At 51.5% G+C, this 23,996-nt stretch overlaps 5 protein-coding genes across 5 annotated transcripts; 4 read left to right on the top strand and 1 right to left on the bottom strand.

Annotated features, from left to right (window-relative positions):
- Positions 1 to 236: 236 nt before the first annotated feature.
- LOC131209655 (charged multivesicular body protein 2a) lies at positions 237 to 1,377 on the top strand. Its single transcript, XM_058202766.1, has 2 exons — positions 237 to 916; positions 978 to 1,377. Exons 1-2 carry the CDS (start codon positions 365 to 367, stop codon positions 1,122 to 1,124), a joined length of 699 nt encoding a protein of 232 aa, XP_058058749.1. The 5' UTR covers positions 237 to 364; the 3' UTR covers positions 1,125 to 1,377.
- Positions 1,378 to 1,514: 137 nt separating this feature from the next.
- LOC131210785 (uncharacterized) lies at positions 1,515 to 2,738 on the top strand. Its single transcript, XM_058204077.1, has 4 exons — positions 1,515 to 1,599; positions 1,665 to 1,784; positions 1,853 to 1,970; positions 2,036 to 2,738. Exons 2-4 carry the CDS (start codon positions 1,717 to 1,719, stop codon positions 2,456 to 2,458), a joined length of 609 nt encoding a protein of 202 aa, XP_058060060.1. The 5' UTR covers positions 1,515 to 1,599; positions 1,665 to 1,716; the 3' UTR covers positions 2,459 to 2,738.
- A 2,368-nt stretch (positions 2,739 to 5,106) lies between these two features.
- Positions 5,107 to 12,255, bottom strand: LOC131211779 (ichor-like). Its single transcript, XM_058205391.1, has 4 exons — positions 11,893 to 12,255; positions 7,109 to 7,315; positions 5,394 to 7,044; positions 5,107 to 5,324 (listed from the first exon to the last, which is right to left on the bottom strand). Exons 1-4 carry the CDS (start codon positions 12,253 to 12,255, stop codon positions 5,107 to 5,109), a joined length of 2,439 nt encoding a protein of 812 aa, XP_058061374.1.
- Positions 8,507 to 9,202, top strand: LOC131209259 (uncharacterized protein C6orf136 homolog). The gene has a single exon (XM_058202280.1). The coding sequence runs from the start codon at positions 8,507 to 8,509 to the stop codon at positions 9,200 to 9,202; it is 696 nt and encodes a 231-aa protein (XP_058058263.1).
- Positions 12,256 to 15,899: 3,644 nt separating the features above from the next.
- On the top strand, positions 15,900 to 16,483 carry LOC131211772 (protein krueppel-like). Its single transcript, XM_058205377.1, has 3 exons — positions 15,900 to 16,069; positions 16,247 to 16,386; positions 16,461 to 16,483. Exons 1-3 carry the CDS (start codon positions 15,900 to 15,902, stop codon positions 16,481 to 16,483), a joined length of 333 nt encoding a protein of 110 aa, XP_058061360.1.
- The last annotated feature ends 7,513 nt before the right edge of the window (positions 16,484 to 23,996 follow it).

The following is a 23,996-nucleotide window of genomic DNA, read 5'->3' as shown; positions in this document are numbered from 1 at the left end:
GAGATACGGAAAGGTTCGTCATTAGAACTTTTTGATGGATTTACCAACATTATTATATTTTGCGTAATGTTCTTTATCGATTCACTTTATTGGTTTACTTTGAAAATCACAATGAAATTGTGAAAGAGTTCACTCGATGCAGTTGGCTGCGTGCTTTCGCGTGGCTGCGTTTTATCATTACGAGCTGTCATGCGTGAAATGAAAACACAGAAGCCGTAAACCAATCAGTGGCGGTGAGTCACAACAAAAAAGGCATCGGAGCAAGGGAAAGGAGAAAGCCCCGAAAACTACGGAACGGCAAAAGGTTCGTGGCGGAAGAGTGTTTGGATACTTGACTCGGTTTCGGTAAAGAGACAGCAAAAACATGGAGTGGCTGTTTGGAAAGCGAATGACGCCGGACGAGATGATGCGAAAGAACCAGCGGGCGCTGAACAAGGCGATGCGCGACCTGGACCGGGAAAAGATGAAAATGGAGCAGCAAGAAAAGAAAATCATCGCCGACATCAAGAAGCTGGCGAAGGAGAACCAGATGGACGCGGTGAAGATCATGGCCAAGGATTTGGTGCGAACGCGCCGCTACGTGCGCAAGTTCATGCTGATGAAGGCCAACATTCAGGCGGTGTCGCTCAAGATACAGACGCTCAAATCGCAGAATGCTATGGGCGAAGCGATGAAGGGCGTTACGAAGGCAATGACCAACATGAACCGTCAGCTCAACCTGCCACAGATCCAAAAGATACTGCACGAGTTCGAGAAGCAATCGGAGATCATGGACATGAAGGAGGAGATGATCAACGACGCCATGGACGATGCGATGGAGGATGAGGGCGACGAGGAGGAAACGGACGCCATCGTGTCTCAAGTGCTGGACGAGCTGGGTCTGCAGCTCAACGATCAGCTGTCCGGGTTGCCACAGGTATGTTCCACGAGAGCCATGGCCCTTCCCCGTTCATGCTACAAACTCTCTTCCGTTGTAGGCTTCTGGTTCGCTGACGGTAAGCGGTGCTAAAGTTCCTCAAGCAGCCGCCGTCGGCGCAGGGGGTGGTTCCGGTGGAGCAGGATCGCCTGCATCGGACACTGATGCCGATCTACAGGCCCGGTTGGACAATCTGAGACGCGAATAGCGAGCGCCCTAGGATCGTCGCAAGGAATCTGCAGACGGCCTTCTCATCACGCTGCCTCTCGTACGCACCCGGGATGCATCGCCTCGGCTCCGCTTTGTTTGAGTGCTTTTTTGTTTTCTTTTTTGCTAATTTTATACTTAAGACTCCGCACCCTGATCGATGCTGCTTTTCGTGTTTCCGAACGAAACCCGTTCTGTGCGTGAATGTAAATATGGGAATAATAAATCATACGTTACGTACGATTTGAAACCTTACTCACCGTGGGGTTAATTCAAAGAGGACCCTGAAAGTGTTTTTTTTTGCCAGTTCAAAAATAGCTTTCGACCACTGTTCTCACGATCGACAAAGAGAAAGGGAGAAACAAAGAGAAGCTGGTCGACAACTGTCATCTGTCATTTGACCGATTGCCATTTCGGTGCTGGAATGCCATTTTTCATTTCCGCGGAGGTAGACAAAAGACGCGTCGCGGTTTAGTGTAATACCACCAAAACAGCGCTATCATTGGACGCGAATTTTGATTCTTAGTGTTTTACTTTGCAGGACCTAAAGTAACTGTTTTTACTTGACAAAAGTGTGTTTTAATACACCCAAAATGGAACTACCTGACCCGCTGGCTGATGATGTTGACGAGGCGTCCATCGCAAGAGCTATCCTTAGCGGGTAAGATGCTGGAGACGCTGTAAAGTTTCGTGTTTCCAAACAATATTCTAACGCCCAATCGATCCTAGGAATCCGCCAACCTGTCGGATGTGCCTGGGGGCCCATCCAAACATGTTTCAAATTGACGAAGAGGAACGCTACGGTTCCTTAACCACCAAACGAATCGCTAAAATCTCAAAAGTAGTGGTAAGTTAGCTTGCGCGGCCACAAACGGTACTCGGTTTAACGCTTGCTTCTTGCACCTTCAACAGTTAACCCCTGTGGCCGGAATACCCTCGTTTCTGTGTATGGTTTGCAAGTCCTTCCTGCTGGAGTGGGACGCCGCGAACAGAGAGGTTGCTCGAAACAATGATCTATGGATGGCTTGCCACATCAAACGCGAATGGGAGGGCGCCGGAGCTGATGGGGTAAAAAATTACCCCAAAACCAAGCGAAGCAGTCAAATCCGATACGAGTACGAGTGCGAGCAGTGTCGAAAACCGTTCGTGAGCCTCTACGCTGCCACAATTCACGTGCTCGAACACAAGAAGGTCGGGCCCCGGTTTAGGTGCCAAATCTGCGACGAGCGCTGCTTAACCATCGAAGAATTTGACGAGCACGTTGCGAACCACGGCGACGGCCTGAATGTCTCGAAACTTCCCGATTTGTCGCTAAAGCCAGAACCGGAAGACTAGAGCTGCATAAAGTGCATAAAGATAACATAAAGTGCATAAATACACACCCGTTACGTGTCTTATTCGTTTCGTACAGTATAGTGGTCAGAGGCAGAAACATTTCATGCGGCGTAAAGCATCTTGCTTATCCGGTATCCGGAGCGCTTTCGAAAAAGGTTGGTTGGGAAAACGATTTGCTACTGTGCCGCCACACGGCCCGTAATTCCGACTGTAAAAACGTCAGATCGTTACGTATAAAAACCAAAATGTGAAACGTGTTGTTGGTCCGAGAAACAGAAATCTAAGTGAAATAAATTGATTTCTGAATATTTTTTCTGTTTTTTCCGATTTTGTTGCTATACCAGCAAATAAGAATTTATCGGTCAGCCGACACATAACCGTTTACGCACAAACAGTTTGGCTTTTATCTGAAATGCCAGAACGTTTATTTGCGCATCGTCTGGCACCACACTAATGTTGGCAAAAGAAAATTTTAGGTGCTGTGATATTCCGTCTTTTGAAGTACTAATGACATGAGCACCCTATCAGAGCCTGGCGAAACGTATTCGCTACGCCGGACTAAAGTAATGCCTTGTGTACATATTTTACATATTTGAAATGAAATCTAGCAAAGCCGATATTGGCAAGGGATTGCCCGGAGTAGGTAATATGAAACGTAATAAACGTAAAAAACCGCTTTCAGCATTTTTTTCAGAGACAGAGACGCACGTATGATGGAAGAGCGAAAGAGAGCACTATAGTGCGCGCGAATGTGGTGACTTGATAAGTCGCTTGGACTGCAAACGGACTGGAAAGAAATGCTTTAGGGCTCCTTAATATCATTTTGTTAAAAAATAAATGGAAAAAAATGAATCGAATTAGGAATAGTAAGCCAGTGTGTAGCAATAATAGTCAGAAAACTGTGCTCAAAGCCATTTTCTTTTTTTGTTCGCAAATATGGAGTGCCAGGACCGTTCCCGCTGCTGGTAAGGGAACGTGCAGTAACTTCCCTTGTTTATTTGGCTCAATATTGAACATTTTATTTGTATCATTATCCTTCAACGCTATACTTTAACGCGAACCGCCTGGCCGGGGTTCTAGTGTTTCACCGGTTTCACCTACGGCGGCGGCTTTGTTCCGCGAGGTGCGGAACGCGACGACGGAACAAAGCGAGAGATGGTTCCTCGCTTTATTCCGCTTCAGTTAGCTCTACTTAGAAAAAAACTTTATAAAATAGCTACAAAGGACGCGCGCCCGTAAAATATATGCTCTAAACAAATGTCGCCCAAACACAGCTTTCCAGCGTACACGAAACAAACATAAACACGTATATTTAACTAACACAAGCCGATCGAGCCGAGCGGCGCAAAAACGTTACTAAATATGCCTAAATAGCTTAACGTGACAGTGTTTTGTCCTCCCCAGCTTCTGTATGTAAGCGAACGAAACTATCTGCAAAACGATCCTGGCGGGCGAGTGAGCTGCCTTACTAAAAACTAGTTCAACGATCACGGAACCCAACCCGGGCCCGGGCTGGTGGGGGGGCAAAAAGCGGCGGAAGGGACACGCGTGTGTAACAGTAACAGTAAAATAATCTCTCGGAAGCTCTCGCGGCAACGAACAACAGGCAATAATAATTTACTACAATTTGAATTCTTTCTCTCGCGACGAATGGCAAACGAATTTAGTGCGCGTCTCGGACCGCAGGCAGCATCTCGGACACGGATAATCTCGGATCCGCCACCTCGGACAACACTAATCTCATCTCGGTTTTCTCGTAAGTTTGGCTCAATTCACTAAACACTTGCGAAGCGGTACGACACATTAACAGCACACAGTTTTTTTTGTTGTTGCACAGAAGGATAATTTTTAACACAACACGGGACACGTTCTAATAATTGTTCTAAAGGGAAACACAAAAAAAAACAAGAAACAAAACAATCGAATCAAACGGTCGCGGTGGAAACAGAACTAAACCTAAATGCTCAGGGGCCGCGCCCAGCGAGCGAACATTGGCCTAAGAAAGCATTCTCTATACTAAAACTAACAAAGAACACTAACTCTACACACGATCGTACGATCTCTAATGTTGCTCATGAATGATCCAGGGCAGGAGGGGTTGGAATGAGTACGGTTGCTTAACCTACTAAACGCTTCGTTGTCATGGAGCAACGCCGATCGCCGATCAAAACCCGGACCCGATCGATCGATCGCCGCTGGCAGTGTGAGTTTTGCGATCGCAATCGCAATTGATCCCTACCCTACAAAAGTACACCAAAAGTACACAGTAAATAAACAAACAAAAGGTAAAATGGCAAGCATGTCGATGATAATGGAAGGTTATTTGCACTTGGTTCTTCTCCCGCTGGTTGCTTCCGGGTGGTGGGCGGCGGGGGCGGGGGGGCAAGGATACGTTCGCGATAAGGCGGGGGCGGATGAGCTGATCATCACAGTAATTTCGATGTGAGTGGGAGAGCTGTGGCCGCGATTCGGGCCGCCGCCGTTCGTGCGCTCTATCACATTCCTATCACGCTAAACATAGGGGCTCGTCGCATAAATACATTAAAATAGGAACAAAGTCAAATTTGTCGTCAACACGCCCAAGGGGGGGGTGGGGGGGGGGGGGGGGTTCCTCCGCCCGGGCCCAATATCGCGGGGCGGGGGGGGCTTCACCTACTGGCCACGATCGGCGGGGCGGTTGCATTGTTCGCGACGCTTGTAGCGGGGTTGAGGAGCAACGGCGGGGACATGTCGAGCCGCTGGCTGTCCACTCCGATCGGTGGCGGCCCAACGGGGCCCGTGACCAGCAGGCCCGGTGGTGGCGGAGGCGGTGGCGGTGGTGGAACAGACGGTGGGACACCGGAAGGATCGGTCAGGATCGGCGGTGCTGGCGGGGCCGCCAGGCGGCTCTGTTTGCTTTGCTTCGAGACGGCCCCGGGGCCCCCGGTGCCGGCGCCGGCGCCGGCCGCCGGGTTCTTCTGGGCCAGGTGCGTCTGGTAGTGTTTGGCCAGGTGCGCCTTCTGGCGGAAGCTCTTGCCGCAGAGCGAACAGGCGAACGGCTTCTCGCCCGTGTGCGTCCGGATGTGCACGTTCACCGAGTACTTGTCCTTGAAGCCCTTCGAGCAGATCGAGCAGTAGTGCAGCGAACGTTCCTTCCGCTGCCCATTCCCGCACTGGGTCGGGCTCGTCGTGGTGGTGGTGGTGGTGGACGTGGTCGTGCTTCCGCTTCCGCTTCCGGGACTCAGCATCGCGTTGAGGTTGCTCATGTTCGTGTTGTTGTTGTTGTTGTTGTGGTTGCTGTGAGGGGTGGCAAGGCACGTTAGGTTGGTGTTGCCGGTGGCCAGGATGGCACTGCTGCTGCTGGGGTTCGGTGCACCGGTTCCGCTCGCGTTACCGGCCGCACCGCCGGCGCTGGTGCTGAGAGATCGTTTGTAGCTTTTCTTGGCCCGCGGCGCCTTGGCTTTCGTGGTGGACGTGGTCGTGACCACGTCGGAGCAGGTGGTCGTCGAAACGGTCGGTTGTCGCTGCTGCAGCCCCGCGGCCGGGGCCGCCGTCGGTGCGGTGGGCGACGAGAGGATCAGTGGGTGGTGGTTGTTGCCAGGGGCCACGGTGCTGCCACTGTTGCTGTTCAGCAGACTCGGTGGTGCAGTGCCACCGTGCCCGAGGTTGCCGCCGACCGACGAACCCGTCTCGACGATGATCTCGGCGTAGTTGTTGTTGTCGGTGCAAAACTGTTGCACCTCGGTCGCTATCCGCTTCAGCTTCTCGTAGTCCTCGGTGAAGGCGGCATCAAGCGTGAGGAACATGTCGTCCACGACGACGCTCCCGGGACCGGAGCCGGGCCCCCCAGGTCCACCACCCAGCTCCCCGGCGAGCTGTTGCTGCTGCTGCTGCTGGTGATGTTGCTGCACCGATTGGTTCGTCGAGACAGGCGAGTGCAGGACCGATTCGTCGTAGATGCCGCTGGTGAGCGTGGAATCGGCGTACGCCGACAGCGAGTCCGTCGGATCGCCGTGGGTCGCGTAGAGGACGCGCCGCAGCTCGTCGTCCTTCAGGTGGCCGGGGGACGGCAGCACAGTAACGGCACCGCCCGCCCCGTTTTGCAGCATCCCTTTCGTGTAGCCCTTGCCCTGCAGCGCGCTGCGCAGTAGCGACTCCGGCGTTTCCTGCTGTATCACGTTGTGGTCCGACATCTGCCAATCGTTGTTGTTGTTGTTGTTCTGGTACGCCAGGACACTGTTCGGGTCGAGCAGGTTGCTCGACAGCACGATGTTGCTCGACGTGACCGGCATCTGCTGCTGCTGCTGCTGCTGCTGCTGAGGTTGTACTTGTTGCTGGAGATGCTGGTGCTGTTGCTGCACCAGCAGATGCTGCTGGTGTTGCTGCTGCTGCTGCTGCTGCTGATGGGGGTCCTCTTTCGCGTGGTGGTCCGTCCCGAAGCCACTGTCATCGTACGAGAAGCACTCCGTCTTGACGTAGCCCGGAAAGCCGCCCAGGATCGTGTCGAGATCGAGATTCGAGGCCGGTGCCACGGGCTCCGAGGTGGTTGGGTCCTTACGCAACACCCAAGGCTCCGGTGCTCCATTTAATACTGTCAGCGTGTAGATCTGAAAACAGCAGAAGCAAACGGGGCTAAAGTCCTCTGGCCGGGCATCGCGAACACACTCTTACCTGCCCATCGGTGTCAGCCACCTGATGATTCAGCGGTCCGTTGTTGTTGGTGCTGTTGTTATTGGCAGTACTGCTGCTGGTGCTGCTGTTGTTGTTGTTGTTGTGGTGGTTGTTGTTGTTATTGTTCTGCTGGATCCAACAGTAGCGGTTCAGGTCCTCGAACATGGCAGGATCGAGCCGGTTCGCATCCTTATCGGAGCCCCAGAACTGCGGAGAGAGCAACGAAACCGGACTGATTAAAGAGCCATCGGTTAGCAATGTAACAATCCCGACCTGTTCGACATTTAAAGGAACCAAGCACCATCATCTCGCAATAGGTGGAACGGCAATAAATATCAACGGGCTAAAAGGACGCACGTTGTCGGCGAAGTCGATGGCGAAGCAGACGTAATACAATTAATTAATGTATTCAGCTTCGCCGGCTGCCAATGCCGCATGATTTATGGGCCCTTGGCTCATCTGTCGACAGGGGGTCTCGGACCGAGTGCCATAGGAAGCGCCGGCCTGGCCACGATCGATCGATCGCGCAAATGATTTTACGATCTTTTACGCGCCCGACTAAATGCTCACGATTTGCGTGACGCTTGGTGGCACTCCGGACATTGGACACTGGATCGTGCCTGATGGCGATAATGAGCCGGCTGCAGGGGGGTCACCACTGCCAGAACGAACACCGTTCTCTGATCTGATGGCGGAAGTCCTCGGGGCGTGAAATTCGTTCGAAAGCAACACTTCAACGCCGTCGATTCCGTGCACTCCGAGGCCAGACAGAGGCAGATTATTGGGTTTACGCGTACCAATCTACTTTGATCAACATGCAAAATCGTAATCCGTAGCCCGTCTTGGTCAGAGGGAGCCTCGGCTCGCACAGGGGAAGCGTCAAATTACAGGCTCAGCCGGCCAAATGGGTGGTTTGCGAATTACTGTAACACGTGAGGGTGTACATTTAATAGACGGCCGATTCGACCGCAACGCGCCCGGACGTAAGCATGCAAGTGAAGGATTAGGACCGCTCACGGAACGATCATAAACCTGATGCTGGGCTGCTGAAGGAGCCGAACGCGCGTTGTTTGATGATGGCCGCCTGGACCGGTCGGTGAGAAAGCAAGCCAACTGTGCCCTGCGTTTGGTCGAATGAAGTTTTATTCGCTTCTCCCTGCAAGAGTTTTACATTTACTCTTGCATCACAACAGCAGAAATAAGCAACGTTAGAGAAAATTTGAATCCATCAATTCGCTAACAGCCGCCGACGGCTGCACCGAGAGCTTGCCCGTTGCGCCACCAGATGGCGCTAGCGTTCGGGCGGCTTGTGTCAGTTCGGGAGTTTTCTACTTTCACTGCGAAGGAAATGCGAAACTTCCTAGTTAACGGCCAACGCATCGCAGCAACCGGGAAAACATGGCTGTGCGGGCAGTGCCATCGAAATGTCGCCCATTGGGGCAAGTGTTCGGTCCTCGGATTCGACTGCACGGAACTAAAGACTCGACCAAGGGCCGCGAACTGCTGCTGGCCAGAAACGCTTCCCGAAGGATAAAAATTCCATCAACAGTCAACCACACCGTTTACTGCGAAGGCGATTCCTCCAAGAAGCCCAGCGACGGTCAGCCTACGGAGAAGCAGTTGGAACGAGTCCACCGGGTCCTGTTGCATACGCTACCGAATCTGTTCGTCCAGCCGCTCGATTATTCTATTTACAGTCCGAATGTAATCTTCGAAAACAACATCCGCGGCACGCGAACGGTCGGGTTGTTCTACTACGTCAAGCAGGTGGCCCTCCTGCGCACCGTGGGCCACTTAAAGTTTGCCTACGTCACGTTCGACGTGCTGAAGATTACCACACATCCCGAGGACGGCACCGTCAGGGTTCGGTGGCGCATACGGGGCATTAGTGCGCTCCGGGTGTTGCTGATGCTTTGGAAGTACAAACTGTGGCAGTTGAAGGACATTCTCCACGACCAGGAAGCCTGGTACGATGGGTTCTCGGTGCTGCACGTTAGTCCCGACGGGCTCGTGTCAAAACACGTCGCCGACAAGGTAATGCCGGATGACCACAGAGTGCAAGCCGATGGCAGGACGATACCAGTGGCCACTTGATTGGGAACCGCACCACGATCCCGACAGTGGAGGTCCTTGCTGCACGACAAGCGTAAAGTCACAAAAATGTATTCCTCGCCGGGTGGCCCTCGGAGAGACTGAAGGAGAAAGGAAACGCAGGTGGCCACCGGCGGCTAATGAGCTGAACTGGTTCGCCGTCGTGGTCGTCGTGGCCGTGGTTGATGTTTACCAATAAATCTTGGCCCACAGCGCAGCAGACGCACGTAACTAACTTTCTGTTTCATCTAAAACTCATTTCATGTCGTGGCCACGGAAAGCTGAGAACGGCCGACAGGAGAGGGCAAGTTCCGAGCCAAGCCTCGTTCGTGGCCCAGACGCACACCGGGCGCGCGTTAATTGATTGACGAATGCGAAGGATCTATTTGGAGCTAGTTATGCGCCGCAACGAGCCATCTTCGCTGACCCCGGGGGATGCTGCGCCATCGCTTGATGGGCACCGATGGAGACGACCGGCGACTGATTAGTCCCCGAGCCCTCGGAGACCCTCGGGCAGCAGAAGTCGTGCACTTGCGTCGTTGCGTCCGTGCTCTAATGGCACTAAATCATCATCACTCACCCACCGCCGCCGCCGCCGGACGAAAAGGATGATAAGGCCAGAGCCTCCGGAGAGAGTACTCGTCATTAGGTTTGTGGCTTAAGTCGTGAGCTGGCCAGCTGTGCTGTGAAGAAGAAGACGAAGAAGCAGAAGGACCGGGCCACGATGCGTGGGCTGCCACGAGGCCAGGTGTGCTAGCGGACCCGGGGTAAATCCTCTTGTGCCTCGCTGTCGGTTGTCGCCGTTATCTGTGGCTTCCATCTGCTTCTACTTTTCGACACCCGCGGCTGCCGACCGATCCGGTGACATGCTGCTCGGTAGCGGCTCGGAACTCGGAACTCGGAGAGACTCGTTGAGTCGTTGAGTCGTTTAATTGTCACTTGCTGTTCCCCGCAGAGATTAGAAACACCCTTTTTCAGCTTCAGCTTGTTGGGGTCCACTTGGAATTTGCTGCGTGGCGTGGCTGTCATTCGGACCGATCGGAGCCACGGACGGTAATTAACACCAACGCTTCACTTTACCGGTTTTGTTTCGAGAGATGAAGCCATTTCAGGTTGTCCATAAAATTAGACCGCGCGTTAGGTGGGCTGGAAAGACTGTTTAGTTTTGGGACCTTAAACCGTTCAAGGTCGGATTACGGATCTCTTCAGTCGGCTTGGTGGCTTTGCCGTAGATTTCTCTCCACTGCGGGAGCGGCTGACTTTCCCGGTGGCCAAAAGAGATATATCGATTGCAGAACGCGTACACGGCCCCTCTGGGGCGTAACGAATCAACATCGCATCGAGTGCGCCATGAGGCTTGAATTCATTCATTAGCCTCGTGGGCCGCTGCACGAACGCATCTCACCATCTGTGAAGATGACATAAGCGAGATAAAATCAATAAATCTCCTGCGGATCGTTTGTCATCCGTCGGGGGCCCCGATCCCCCCGGTACGTGGTGTGGTTGCGAAAACGCTCCGCTTCCATTTTCCGTTCCGAAAAAATCGATCTGCACAGCTCGCGATCTTATCGGCCCCAGACCAGAGCGTGGCAGGGGCCAGATTCCGTGCGCAGTAAGCGGCACGAAGGTGTGCCGCGCCATTCATTATGCGCCGCGCTGCGGTCAGAAATAGGAACATGAATTTGGACCCTGCCTCACGATCCGGGGTGGGTTCTGTTTCTTCGCCTTAATCGAGACGCCCCTGACGCGATGACGAATGTCGAAGGGAGACTCTCGCCCACCCTGGGCCCTCGGGCGGGCCCAGTGATGAAGAAATAATTAAATTAATTAAGCTGTTAACGATCGCCGGTCCGGTGCGATGCGCTCCGGTGGATCGAGGAATTGAGTTCCTGCGATCTCGCGCAGATTACGCGCCTCTCGCTCCAGCCGGTGGTGGACCGCAGGTGTGAACTATGTTGCAGTTCTGCTCGGCGCCCCTATGGCCAAGAACGGCACCGAGGGTTTTCCAGCTGCAGGTTTTTCGTATTCCGTTTTTCACTGCCATCAATCAAAGTTGCGGCGGCGGCGTGCGTGACTGTCCGCCATCGGCCATCCCTTTATATCTTTATTAATATTGTACGACCGCGGCTCTCGAGTGCGTTGCCAAGTGGCGGCCGCTCTCTACTCAAACAAATTACAGCGCCCGGGACTGGCGACCCGGTTTACCGAGTTTCCTTCCATGTGGCCAATTACTATATTAGTAGCCGTTGTAGAAGTAGCACTATCGTTGAAAGAAAAAGCCCCGGACACCGGGACGGACCGGCGGGTCTCATCCTCCTTTCACCGCAATCCGCAAATCACAACATCAGCGCGCCGAGTGAGGTTATGTTATTAAGTTTCGCTTTCATTCACCGGCCCGATCCCGAGGCCGGCCGACACAACACCGATGGGATCGTAACGGTTCGATTGGTTGGGTGGCGTGTGTATGGGAACCTTAGTCTCACCCGTCTGCCGATGCTGCCCGTCCGAATAATAATAATTTCTTTATTAACGATCGATCATTAGTCCGGTGCCGGTGGCGATCTTCTGCGGACTGCCTCGTTACGAATGCAATTCTTTTCATTTGCCCCCGGTTGGCGAGAATATTGTTCAAAAAGCACGCAGCCAGCGGAGTCGATACCTTTTAATTTCTGCTAATAAACGATGTAACTCACCTGATCGAATCCTTGCAGTGGCTGATCGTTGACGTCGCCGGTGGGGTTTCCCGCCACCGTGCTGGTGGTGCTCCGATTGGCAGGCGATCCGTCCAACGTTCCGTCGGCGTTCCCGTTACGGGGCGGTCGGTCGGACACCGTTCCACCCAGGCCGACACCCGACATCACCCGGTTGCTGTTGACGTTGCCACTGGCGTTGGCACTGCCACCGCTGCTACTGCTGATGGCCATATCCGGTGCGGAGCCGGTGACAAAGTCGAAAAAGTCCGTCTTGGAGAGATCCTCCGTGCGGAAGGGCTCACTGATTTCCATGCCCGACGACGACGCCATCGCGATACCGGTGACCAGATCCAACATGTGCATTCGGTCCGCTCCGAGGCTTCTCCGAGGTTGTCTCGATCCGCGAGAAAACAAACAAATGGCAACGAGCCCCAAAAGCGCCCGACGGAACTCGCAATTCGGAGCCTCACGTTTTAATTGGCAGCCGGGGCAGCTCGGAGGCTCGATAATGGTTCGCTCTCACATTCGTTGGGCCGCGGAACGTTAATGCGTTTCCGATACTCTCGTGGGGAATCGAAAAAAGAAATGGCCTCAGTCTTTCGTTTTCGCCGGTTCACTCGTTCGTCCTCACTTTCCGCCGGGCAGGCAGATTTGGCCCCGGTGCGCAAGTCACCCGAACTCGGTGGCAGTTTCCGTGCGTCGATCGTGCGTATCAATCGGTCGGATCGATCGGTGTCGGTGGTTGGCAGTCAAAGTGCAGTCCAGGACGTAAAGTGCCGCTGGCAGGCTGGCGCAGGGTACCTTATCTCGGCGGGGTCCTGGCCGGGATGGACGGAACACTTCGATGATGGCAGTGATCGGTTTCAGCGTGGTGTGCAGCGTGCGGTGGCGCGCCCGTGGCCTTCAGGTTATTGACATCTGCAAAGGGACGGCGCAAGACGGCAAACGATCAGTAACCTCGCGAAACCTGCGCACGCGAAAATTTTACGGCAAAAGCACGCAATCGGCCCGAAATGCAGCCGCCCCGAAAGTCGCACACAAATAACGTGGAAAGGGAAATGTTAATGGAAATGCTAATGAGAAATGCTTCGGATCGATAAAATTTTATTGACAGTCCACTCTCTGGGGCCCGGCCGGCCACTCTTTTTATCGCGGCGGCTTCCGTTGCAGCGGAGATCCGCCATCCGATGTCTTAACCCGCTCCCAGAGTCGCACCGAGAATAACGCTTTGATTGAAGGTTCCAGGCCCCCGAAAGGTGCAAGGAATTCGGTTGGCGCTCGGCATACGTCGTTTATGATTTCCGATTCGAAGTGTGCAATTCGTTAACCCGTGTCTTCGGGCATGCTCGCTGCATAAAGTGCATAATTTATGGTCCCCCCCGTTCGGCTCGGCTAATCGCTCGCTAAGCTTGTCCCGCGCCATGTTCCGAGGGTGTGTTATCTAATAATGCGCGCCACGAAAATGGGACTGCTGAAAGTGCCCCTCGCTGCTGGCCGCAATCTCGACAGCATTGTTTAGCCCGTGCGACATTTGTTGCCACCCGCGCGAGGAGGGAGGTGTTGTGCGTCACTAGCGGCCCCCGGCCGGGTTCTGTCGTCACGTGAAACGGGACCTGGCACACCCGTACGGCACACGCTAAATGTAGGCAAAATAATAAATTCTGCACTAAACTGCCGCTCTATCGACACTCCCCGGTGCGGGTCCTTCTCGGGACCCATAAATAAGCCGGGAACACAGGGTGTTAAGATCGTTCGATAGCGCAGTAGTAGCGGGTAGAATCGGATCGCCAGCACGGTTGGGCTGGCGGTCAGTTTGGTTGACATTTTTACGATCGATTTTCGAGGGCCGTGGCCATTCTTAATTTTTCACCCAATGTGAGTTATTTAATGGGCCACGTTCACGAAAAGCAGTCAACCGTTAGGGAACGATGTTCGAGAGGCTTGCATTTTGAGTATCGACGAAGGCATGAATACCGGGACGGTGCGCAATTAAGTTCACGGACACGGAGCGCTGTCGCAGCCTGGGGCTGAACATTGAAAGTTATTTAAGAAAATTGAATGAACACAGGTTCATATATACATTTGGGTTTGTAGTGCATTGTTGAGATAATAAACTACGACGAACTACGACGATTGATAAACCACGACGAACAGATTGAGAAACGAATCTCTTTGTCTGTCAAATCCGAATCTAGTCTAATCACACATGAGGTGAAAGCCTGACACATAGATGGCGCTAGTCTTAATTCATTAACCGCATTTTCAGGTAGAAACAACCTTCTGAAGAATTTGTTCCTTCTGTTAAAATGTATAATGTGCTAATAGAAACAAAACATACATGTTTTTAGAGTGATTCAGAGCCGACGGTATTTTAATACTTGCAAAAGTTGACATTCTTGGAAAAGGTTGATTCACACTGGTTTCTAAAAGAAGAACATGAAACAAACACAGGAATAAAGTGACGATAAAGATGAGAGAAGTAGAACTTTGATGAAGATGATGATTCCTGAAGAATGTTAGCAAACGATAGGCAGTGGAACGGAAAAACGGGCAACAATCGCGCTACCGGAGCGTTCTAAAATGATCAAAATGAGTGCGCTCAAGAAGTTCAAGAAGAAGTGCCCACTCTCTCAGGAGCGCCGTTTTTGACAATTTGACGACGCCCAGGAGCTGTCAAAAATCTACCGAATGTCAAAAGGAAAGCAACTTTTGTTGGGTAAACAAGTGCATTTTACAGGTGCGATTTTACGAAATCACCTTAATAAACGATTGCAGTTAAAATGGAGTCTTCAGGATTGATTAAAAAGGAGGATGGTGTTGAGTAAGTTAGTGTTCAATAAGGATTAGAAGGTATAATAGCGAACTATTTTCCAGAAGCGCAAAAATATGTCGATGGTGCCTGTCGAATGATGATGCTTTGGAAGCTCTAACGAACGAAGGTTCCGGACAATATAAAGTGCAAAAAATCTTCGATTTTACCGGTCAAGAGGTATAAACATTGTAGAAACAAACATCTCACTTTGTTCCTCAAGAAAAACTGGTCTATGAGACTCTTATTTTTTCAGATTAATTTCTTACCTGAAGTGACATCGTATTGGTGCTCGATGTGCGAAGCGCGTTTGGAGAAAATGGATCTGTTTCGCAGGCGATGCAATGAAAAGAATGATTTGGTCGATAAATTTACCGAACAGCAGAACACAGCAAGAATCAGTCAAGACCATTTTGCTCACTCTGCCGAACAAACGATTGGCACAGAAGTGTCAATTAAAACGGAAGTTATCTCACCGGATGCAGCGAAGGATTTGCAGTTGAACCAGAAGTGTTGTACTGTTCATGAAGCGAATATGACATATGAATGTTGTGGCACAATACCTGATGATTTGTTCGAGGCGGAGGAGAATCCAATTGCAATTAAATCAGAGTACGAAGAGGTCAATGAGCAGCATCAACTGCAAACAACGAATGTTGTTCTGGATCATGACCCCAAAAAAAATCCTGAAGAATCGATCGGCCAGGATCAAACATATCATCCTGTGACTGTGGCAAACAATACGTGTGCTGATGATGCAGCAGCTGAATCAATTCAGAACGTCTTGAGTCCCGGAACCCGGAACGCCAATAGTGAAAGCCATTCCAAAGGCCATAAGCACCACTGCCCTCATTGTTCGGCAACATATCCATTTTTAAGCCTGCTAAAGGTACACATCCGCACTCATACCGGCGAAAGGCCATACAAGTGTAAAGTCTGTGACAAAGCCTTCCATTCATATCGTAATCTGGCAGTACACTCGAAAATTCACAATAAGGATCAAAAGCATCAGTGTCCTCATTGCTCATCAAAATACGCCAAGTTATCTAATCTAAAGGATCACATTCGCACTCACACTGGCGAAAAGCCATACAAGTGTAATATCTGTGACAAATCCTTCCATTCATCAAGAAATCTGGCAGAACACTCGAAAACTCACAATGAGGATCAAAAGCATCAGTGTCCTCATTGTTCATCAATGTTCGCGCACTTTTACAAATTGAAAGTCCACATCCGCACTCACACTGGCGAAAGGCCATACAAATGTAATGTCTGTGACAAATCCTTCTATTCATCAAGCAATCTGGCAGAACACTCGAAAACTCACAATGAGGATCAAAAGCATCAGTGTCCTCATTGTTCATCAATGTTCGTGCACTTTTACAAATTGAAAGTCCACATCCGCACTCACACTGGCGAAAAGCCATACCAGTGTAAAGTCTGCGACAAAGCCTTCCATACTTCAAGCATTCTGGCAATTCATTCGGAAATTCACAATGAGGACCAACACTATCAGTGTCCTCATTGTTCATCAACATTCTCGAGGTTATCTAATTTAAAGATTCATATCCGCACACATACCGGCGAAAAGCCATACCAGTGTAAAGTTTGTGACAAAGTCTTCCATTCATCAAGTAGTCTGGCAGAGCATTCAAAAATTCACAATAAGGATCAACAGCATCAGTGTCCTCATTGCTCTTCAAAATTCGCCAATTTATCTAATCTAAAGAATCACATTCGTACTCATACTGGCGAAAAGCCATACAAATGTACTGTCTGTGACAAAGCGTTCAGGACATCAGGCAATGTGGCATTACATTCCAAAATTCACAATAAGGAACAACAGCATCAGTGTCCTCACTGTTCATTAACATTCACAAAGTTATCTACCCTAAAGATTCATATTTCCACTCACACTGGCGAAAAGCCATACCAGTGCAAAGTCTGTGACAAAGCGTTCACGACATCAGGCAGTCTAGGCCGTCACTCCAAAAAAAATCACAACAAGGATGGTCCTCATTAATCGTCATTGTTTGTTCAAGTTTGGGTTAGAATAAGTTTGAATTTTGTATCTTCGAATATTAAAATGTATGAATTCGGCGATAGCAGTCAGCAAAAGTTCACAATCTGCAACGATCAGCCTAATAAAATTAATTTTCCTTAGAAACTGGATTTTGAATAAAGTAAGAAATCTTTCAAGCTACGACCTAAGAAGACTCTTCTGCCGTTTTTGGATCCATCACTTCACTCCAGAATCGAAACGATCGTCATCTGAGTGGAGTGCAACTGGTGAACCTTGTCCAAAGCGCCCGAAAGCACAACAATCGACTGCGTCTCCCTTAGGCTCGGAACTTCTCAGCCCACGTGTTAGAGTTGGTCCTTCCATTGGAGAGCGAAACATACTAAAGCCCTTGGAATGCGGATCGTTATAGAAACAGGCTTAGTGGTGGCTGTTGAGTCCCCGGGTCGAGCCCGAGAACTTATCGATGGATGACGTTGCCGAACCCTTCCGAGAGTTCCAAGACGCCCGGCTACAATCCGCACCCGTAAGCAAACCGAAACCCCTGCTGGGCCGAAGGACAAAACGATTCTTAGAACTGCAATGCACCCATCTTCGATGCGACAATGTCTCTCGATGCACAAACACAGACCCGGCACGCCGGTGGGAGTAGCAAACAAATCGAGAACAAATGAAAACAAAAGCGTCGAACAGCGCAGAAGGAAGTCGTGCCTGCCTTCATAAGCATGTCGGCCGTGTTCCGTGGCCGCTAGGAGCGCCCCTTTGGGAGGATAAAATATTGCATGCAAAGCAGCAGCCTGCGGGGCTTCGGGGTCGTCGCTGATGCACTCCTGCTGCCAGTGCGCCACTTGTCGAGGCGCGGTCCGCACTTGGCACACCGTGTTCCGTGCCCGTTCGCCCGGCGGACGAAACAAACGCCAAATGCATAATTTCCAACCTCCAACGACATCGCATCGCATCGCATTATGATAATTCTGCCATTGCCCCCGTCGTCGCCTCGGATCGAGCTTGCGTTTTCTTGCGTTCCACCTCGGTGCCTCTCTCTCTCTCTCTCTCTCTCTCTCTCTCTCTCTCTCTCTCTCTCTCTCTTTCTCTCTCTCTCTCTCTCTTTCTCTCTCAGTCCGCCATTCAAATTCAAATTTTCCGAATTCAAACGATAGGAAAGTGCCCTCAACGACACGCCACGCTACGCCGCGTTCAGTGTAAGTGTTCAGAGGCTTCAGGTTCCTTCTGCCGGTGACCCACAATTGACCCCAATCGGTGTGTTCCCACACCACAGCGGGCCCAGCCCCCCCGGTCGGATTGACACTTTGCCTCCTGCTGCGCCGAGAGAAACGGGACACCAGCAGTATTCGAACCCGTCGAGAGGACTAATTTTGGGACGCCACCATCAGTGGCAGCACCTGTGACCGGGCCCGGCGGAGGACTAATTCACAAATTAACTAATGGTCCATCGCAATCACGTCCCGGCCCCGCAGCGGGTCATCGCTCGCAGTCGGATGTCATTTGCTCACTCCTCCCCGGGAATGACGGACGGTTCACGGCGGGGGCACTGGCCCGTGGCCCGAGCGCTCGATTGGATGTAATTCATTAAAATAACAATGCGACTACCGAAAGTGCTGGCCGTTGGCGGGTTCGTCGCTTGTCCCGCCGTCGTCGCAGTCTTTCGTATTAGGCATTAGTTTTTAGGAAAAAACACAACCCGAAATTGATATTTAATAACAATGGCTGGCCAAACCGGAGCGGATAGGTAAATTAGCGAGCTGAACGACGGAGCGCTTGCTTAAGGATCCGGGAGGGACCCGCTCCGGTCACCCATTAGAAAGCCTCCTAATCTGGCGTCCGGACAATCGGCTCGTCGTCGTAGTTGTCGCACGACCACGGCCCATAATCAATCATTTCATCGAGCGGTGGGCATCGGGGGCGCACAAAAGGCGGTCGACCCCAGGTTTGGTGGTTGACCACCATTTTTCATCCGTGGCGTGGCCTGCATGGCGCGTTTTTGGATGCGTGCGCCGGGGCCCCAGAAATCGGTGTTTGAAGCCGGACGAAAGAAAGTATGCAAAAACACGGTCACAGGGTCCGCCACGCGCGGAAATTGAGGCCTCAGCGCGTCGGCGCACCTCCTGGCTCCGAAGGTTCCTGGGAGCCCCCAAACCGTCAACAAGTCGGGGCATCAATCTGGGAACAAAAATTGATAATTACGCACGTACACGCGGGACCGGCATGTCCCTCATTGGACCGAAACGAGACCCGCGAGACTTTGTGGCCGGAAAATGACGGACGACCGACGGCTCCGGTCGGGCTCCGGTGAAATTAGATTCATCAAAAATTATGATTAATTACACGGAACTCTAGCCTGGCCCCGGGCGATGGATTTGGCGTCGCGGACCACTCGCGGGTCCATTTTTTATTGTCATGCCGGCGGACGGGCCGGCCAGAAATTCCATCGCCGTCCCAGCTTAACCTAGTTCGGGCGACCAAATTAGCCTTGACCTGGCCCCGCGCCGCGTCGTCCGCATCTTCGGTGGCACGCAGGCACCACAAAGTAGGGGTCCGCGCGTTAGCTCCGGTCTTGCTCCAGTTTCGGACTCGGATCTAACAGTTCGGCAGCAGTTTGCAAAAAGCGCTTTCGCCGCGACACGCAGAGGTCGCGGAGGGTCTCTGCAGGCGGTCGAGGGGGGCCGCACGGTGAGTTATGATGGGCAGCTTTGATAAGAGAGTGTGCGCACGCGCAAAAGGTTAATGGATTTCTTCCATCGCCTCTCAGGTGGCCAGGCCTCTCGAAGGGTTTCTCGTGCCACGATCCAGCCACCCACTCGCGCGCCAAGGGTTTTGTTCTGCCCACTGCCCTCCGGATCCTCCGCATCGAGGGCCGGTCAATAGTCATGGCAAATTATCGCAAAAAAAACCATAACGGCAAACGGGCCGCAGTCCCGGACCGGGCCGTGCACATCCATCATCCGGGGGGCGGGAGGGGCACCGACGGGAGAGGCGGCCACACTTTCTTCGATCAATCATGGTGCGGGTTTTAATAATGTTTCCGATTTTCCACACCACCGGCCGGCCAGCCAGCCACATATCTCGCCGCGAGTGTTCCGAGAAATCAGTTTTCAATTAATAATTTTTCATCTTCGCTCCGGTCCCCGGCATCGCGGCATCAGGATTCTCTCAGACCCCGGGTCCCGGTGAGGAACGGAACATAAATCGTAGACATCGCGCGGATCAATAATGGCGATGGCGGATTGATCTCCCGCGACGGACGGGCCCCCCCTCGGACGTGATGATCAATTTTTCGGTGGAGACAATCCACCGCGGCATCGCGTGTGGGCGGCAGGTGGTCCCTTCGGACGCTTCTTGCCGGCCATTACGAAAGATTAATTTCTTCCTCCACGATCCACGGGCAGCTCTGTTGGGGGCGAATCATTCGGTAGTTAAACGGTTCATCGATCCTTTTTAGGGTCATCTATTTTGCCTAACCGCTTTCGCGCTTTCGAAGCCGACGAAGAAGCGGATTTCTCTAGTGGATTGGGGGTTAGACTTTGACCTTGTGTTGAGGGCAGAAAGTTGCCAAGATTATATTTTATCATTTAGTTCGAAGGTTCGAAGTGAAAGTTTTATCAAACTAAATGAAGCTCTCAAATTTACAGGTAAAATCGTTAAAATTATATCGGTAAAATTTACAGGGGACGAAATAGCACCTCATCTCACGGTGCAAAGCGACAACGATATTACCAAAGGTGGCGTTCATATTTAATTTGTTGGCCTATATTGTCCTCTGTCCGTTGAATGTTTTTAACTAAATTGGTTCAATCGGTTGAATCGCCTGAATCGGTTCAATCGCTTCTGGACCTCTAAACTCCATCCAAGCAGGCCAATGATTGGGTACAGAACCAAATACCGCATATCGAAGTCCCAGCGAAGATCGTTGCCCAATGGCTCGTGATTGGCGTCGATCGCGCGGCCCGTGCCGATAATCAGCCCAATTCCTGCGTTGAGCAACCCGAGCCCAATTCGGTTGACATTCGAAGACGACAATTCTGCATACCACACGGCACCAGCGCGATTGCAAAAGGGCAATTCGATTTAAATTTAATTTGATTAGTTTGAAGTTAAAACAAATTCGTCCCAGGGGGGCGCAATTTAAACTGGCCGGCGACGGTTAATGAAGCACGTTCGACATATGGAACGCTTTTCCATTCGGGGAGCCTCTCGATGAAGCTTAGACAAAGCGCTTGGTCCCGAGTGCGGTCCCCCTGAGCACGCACGTGCTCCCTCGCGCATCGGGCGTAGAAAAAAGCGAAAGCCCAAAATGAGAACATGTGCCCGTCCCCAATTTGCCCCGGCTCCTGGAGCCGGTCGGCAGGGACGCTGGGGCGCACATAACCTCACCTCGGCCCGGGGACTCCCACAAGGCGGGAGGAAAGTGTATTAATAAAATCAACAGACTCCGAGCAGGGCGCGCAAAGTACGAAATGGTAATGGCTATGATAATTTTACAACGCGCGAGCGCGTGCTTAGGTGCTTATGAGTCGCGGCGCGGCGCTCGTTAAGGGCGTCGACGTACCTCGGCAACCTTTGGCGCACGTCGTGATCTAGAAACGTACCCGGCCCCGCGTGGCCCGGACCGTGATGCCCGGAAGGTGTGAGTGCTCTCATTTTGTGCACCGAACCGAACGCGATCGGTTTCGTCGTCGAGACACGTCTCGGCAGCCCGGGTTCGTCATCGCAGCCGCGCCGTGTACCGTGATCTCCTGTGCCAGAGGCGACCGACCCCTTCAACGTCACGGGGCCAGCGGGCAGCGCTAGTTGATCTCTGGGCGCGCGTAATGAGATGGAACGGCCTTTGCAGGCCCACTTTTCCGTGTTCCCGTCCTGTTCCGACGCCGCGGGCGAAATCGACTGTCATCCTGTGGAAGGTGTCGCCTTTGTTTTCAGTCCAGCAGCCCGATCCGGAGAGCAACACGTTACGGGACTATTTCAGTTCCGAGGATCATAACAGCGGATCGTAGCGGATCTGGGGCGGTAGATTAGATCCGGTAACCAATAGTGATCTCTCGATCGACCGACGTAGCAGCTGAAATGAACTGATCGTCATTCATCATTCCCCAAAGCGTTTGTTTATCTAACTTAATGTAATAAGAACAGTAACACCGGTCGTGATCATTGTTTCCAGTTGATGGGAATGAGCCAGAAATTGCAACGCTCTCAAACGCTTAAATTTAAATTGCAGCACTTTCGGTTCGGTCCTAGTAAATGTTGTAGATTGAAATAAAGTACGAAAACAAACTTGTTTCCCATTGTACGATCAATGCTCTCGAAAGATCGTTTCTTTCATACGCTACCCGACCACCCTTTAGAGAACGTTCTCGAAGCTCAAATTAAAAGTGTCGAATGTGAGCCCCTAATCCGCCCGGGGTTCGTTCGCCCTACGCGCCTGTTGATCAAACTGCACCGATCTACCGACCTACATTTGTCACGTTTTCCACCCTCCGTATTTCCAGTGCCCAGCCAGCCAGTGCCGGTGCAACAGAAAAACGGGCCCTTCTTGCGCCTCACGAGCGTAACGGAGCGCAACACATTTTATCTCACGCAAAACCGAGCCCCCCGATGAAACTTTGTTGCACTTGCCACTTGTTCAGTTTCGCTTAAGTTTGTGCTTCGACCGGCAGATAACACGGCGACGGGGGGTTTAAGCTGTGGCCAACCAACCCAGCCAACAACGGCAGCCGCAAACGAGTGCTGATCCTCTACTCATCAAAGAGCCTCCCGGTGGCCGGAACACCGACTTCGGACGTCGTTAGGGGCCGCGTCCCGGTGTTTAGTTTGTTATCTATCGCTCCCAGCGAAAGATGAACTTTTCGAGCGCTGAATGGCGTCCTCTAATTTATGGCCGTGTATTAATGTCAAAATATAGCTCCACACATCACGTCCTTTTCCGCGAGGGGAAGTGGCCTGTCGCCTCGCCGGGAGGTCGGGAGAAATGTGCTACTTGACGCGCAGATGCCGCAGCACATCATGCACAGACACAGAAAGGCGATCATCATCCTGGGGACGTTTGGTTCGCATAAATTATGTACACATTTAGCTGCAGCAGGCGACAAACATAAAACCACTCCAGCAGCGCCCCAGAGGATCACTTGCGTCTAATTTAACTGCTCTTCATCAATGCACGTTGGGCATTTATCGAAAATAAATGTTATCAGTTTCGCGGCGATCTCGGCGGTCGCCACTATGCCACTCTCTCTATCTGCTTCTGTGTCAAGAAAGCATGATTTAATGGCACCTGATTGGTGCGGCTGCCCTGAAGAAGTGTCTTCCCGGATGTCTTGCTTGAGTCGGAGGGAACGGCAACCGCACATGGGTCTGACCTGCAATCTCAATTGCTTAGCCTCTGCTTAGTCCGATTACGTTCGGTGATCACGAGAGCCAGATTATGATATGATCAATCTGGGAAGATCAGCGAACTGGATGCGAAGCAGAAAACGAGACGAAAGGGAATCTACGGTTGGGTTGTGCCCAGTCAATACATTTTCAGGAACGACCAAATAGGGATTTAAATCCATCTTTACGCAAATTTGTAGAAGCATGTTAGAATTGTGGTGATTTCTGATTCGTTCCTCACTGTGTTCTGCTGTTCGATAAATTTATCGACTAAATCATTGTTTTCGTTGCATCGCCAGCGAAATAGATCAATTTTTTTCAAACGCGATTCGCACTTCGTACACAAATACGATGGAAGTCTAGGAGAGAATTCAATCTGTAAAAATAAGAGTCTCATAGACCAGTTTTTCTTGTGGGAACAACATGCGATGACTGTTGTTACAATCTTACTACCCCTTGACCCGTAAAATCGACGATTTGCTGTACTTTATATTGTCCGGAATCGTTGTTCGTTAGAGACCCCAAAGAGTCGCCGGCCGACAGACACCATCGACGTATGTTTGGCGTTCTGGAAAATGATTCGCTATCATACCTTCTAATCCTTATTGAACACTAACTTACTTAACACCATCCTCCTTTTTAATCAATCCCAAAAACTCCATCTTAACTGCAATAGTTTGTTTCAGTGTTTTCGTAAAATCTCACCTGTAAAATTCCATGTGTTTTTTCTTTTGACGATCGGTCGATTTTTGACAACTCGAAAGTTCTGCAACAACGCCGCTCCTGAGAGAGTGCGCTCTTTGAGCAGCATTGACCGCACTCATTTCTGTCATTTTATTTTAAGCGTTTCTATGTTTTTTGGGCAGGGCCGCTTTTGTTTTGAATAGGAAT

Source organism: Anopheles bellator, chromosome 2 (assembly GCF_943735745.2).
Source record: "Anopheles bellator chromosome 2, idAnoBellAS_SP24_06.2, whole genome shotgun sequence".
NCBI lineage: Eukaryota > Metazoa > Arthropoda > Insecta > Diptera > Culicidae > Anopheles > Anopheles bellator.
The sequence above is the reverse complement of the archived record's forward strand: the minus strand, read 5'-3'. Positions and strand labels throughout refer to the sequence as shown.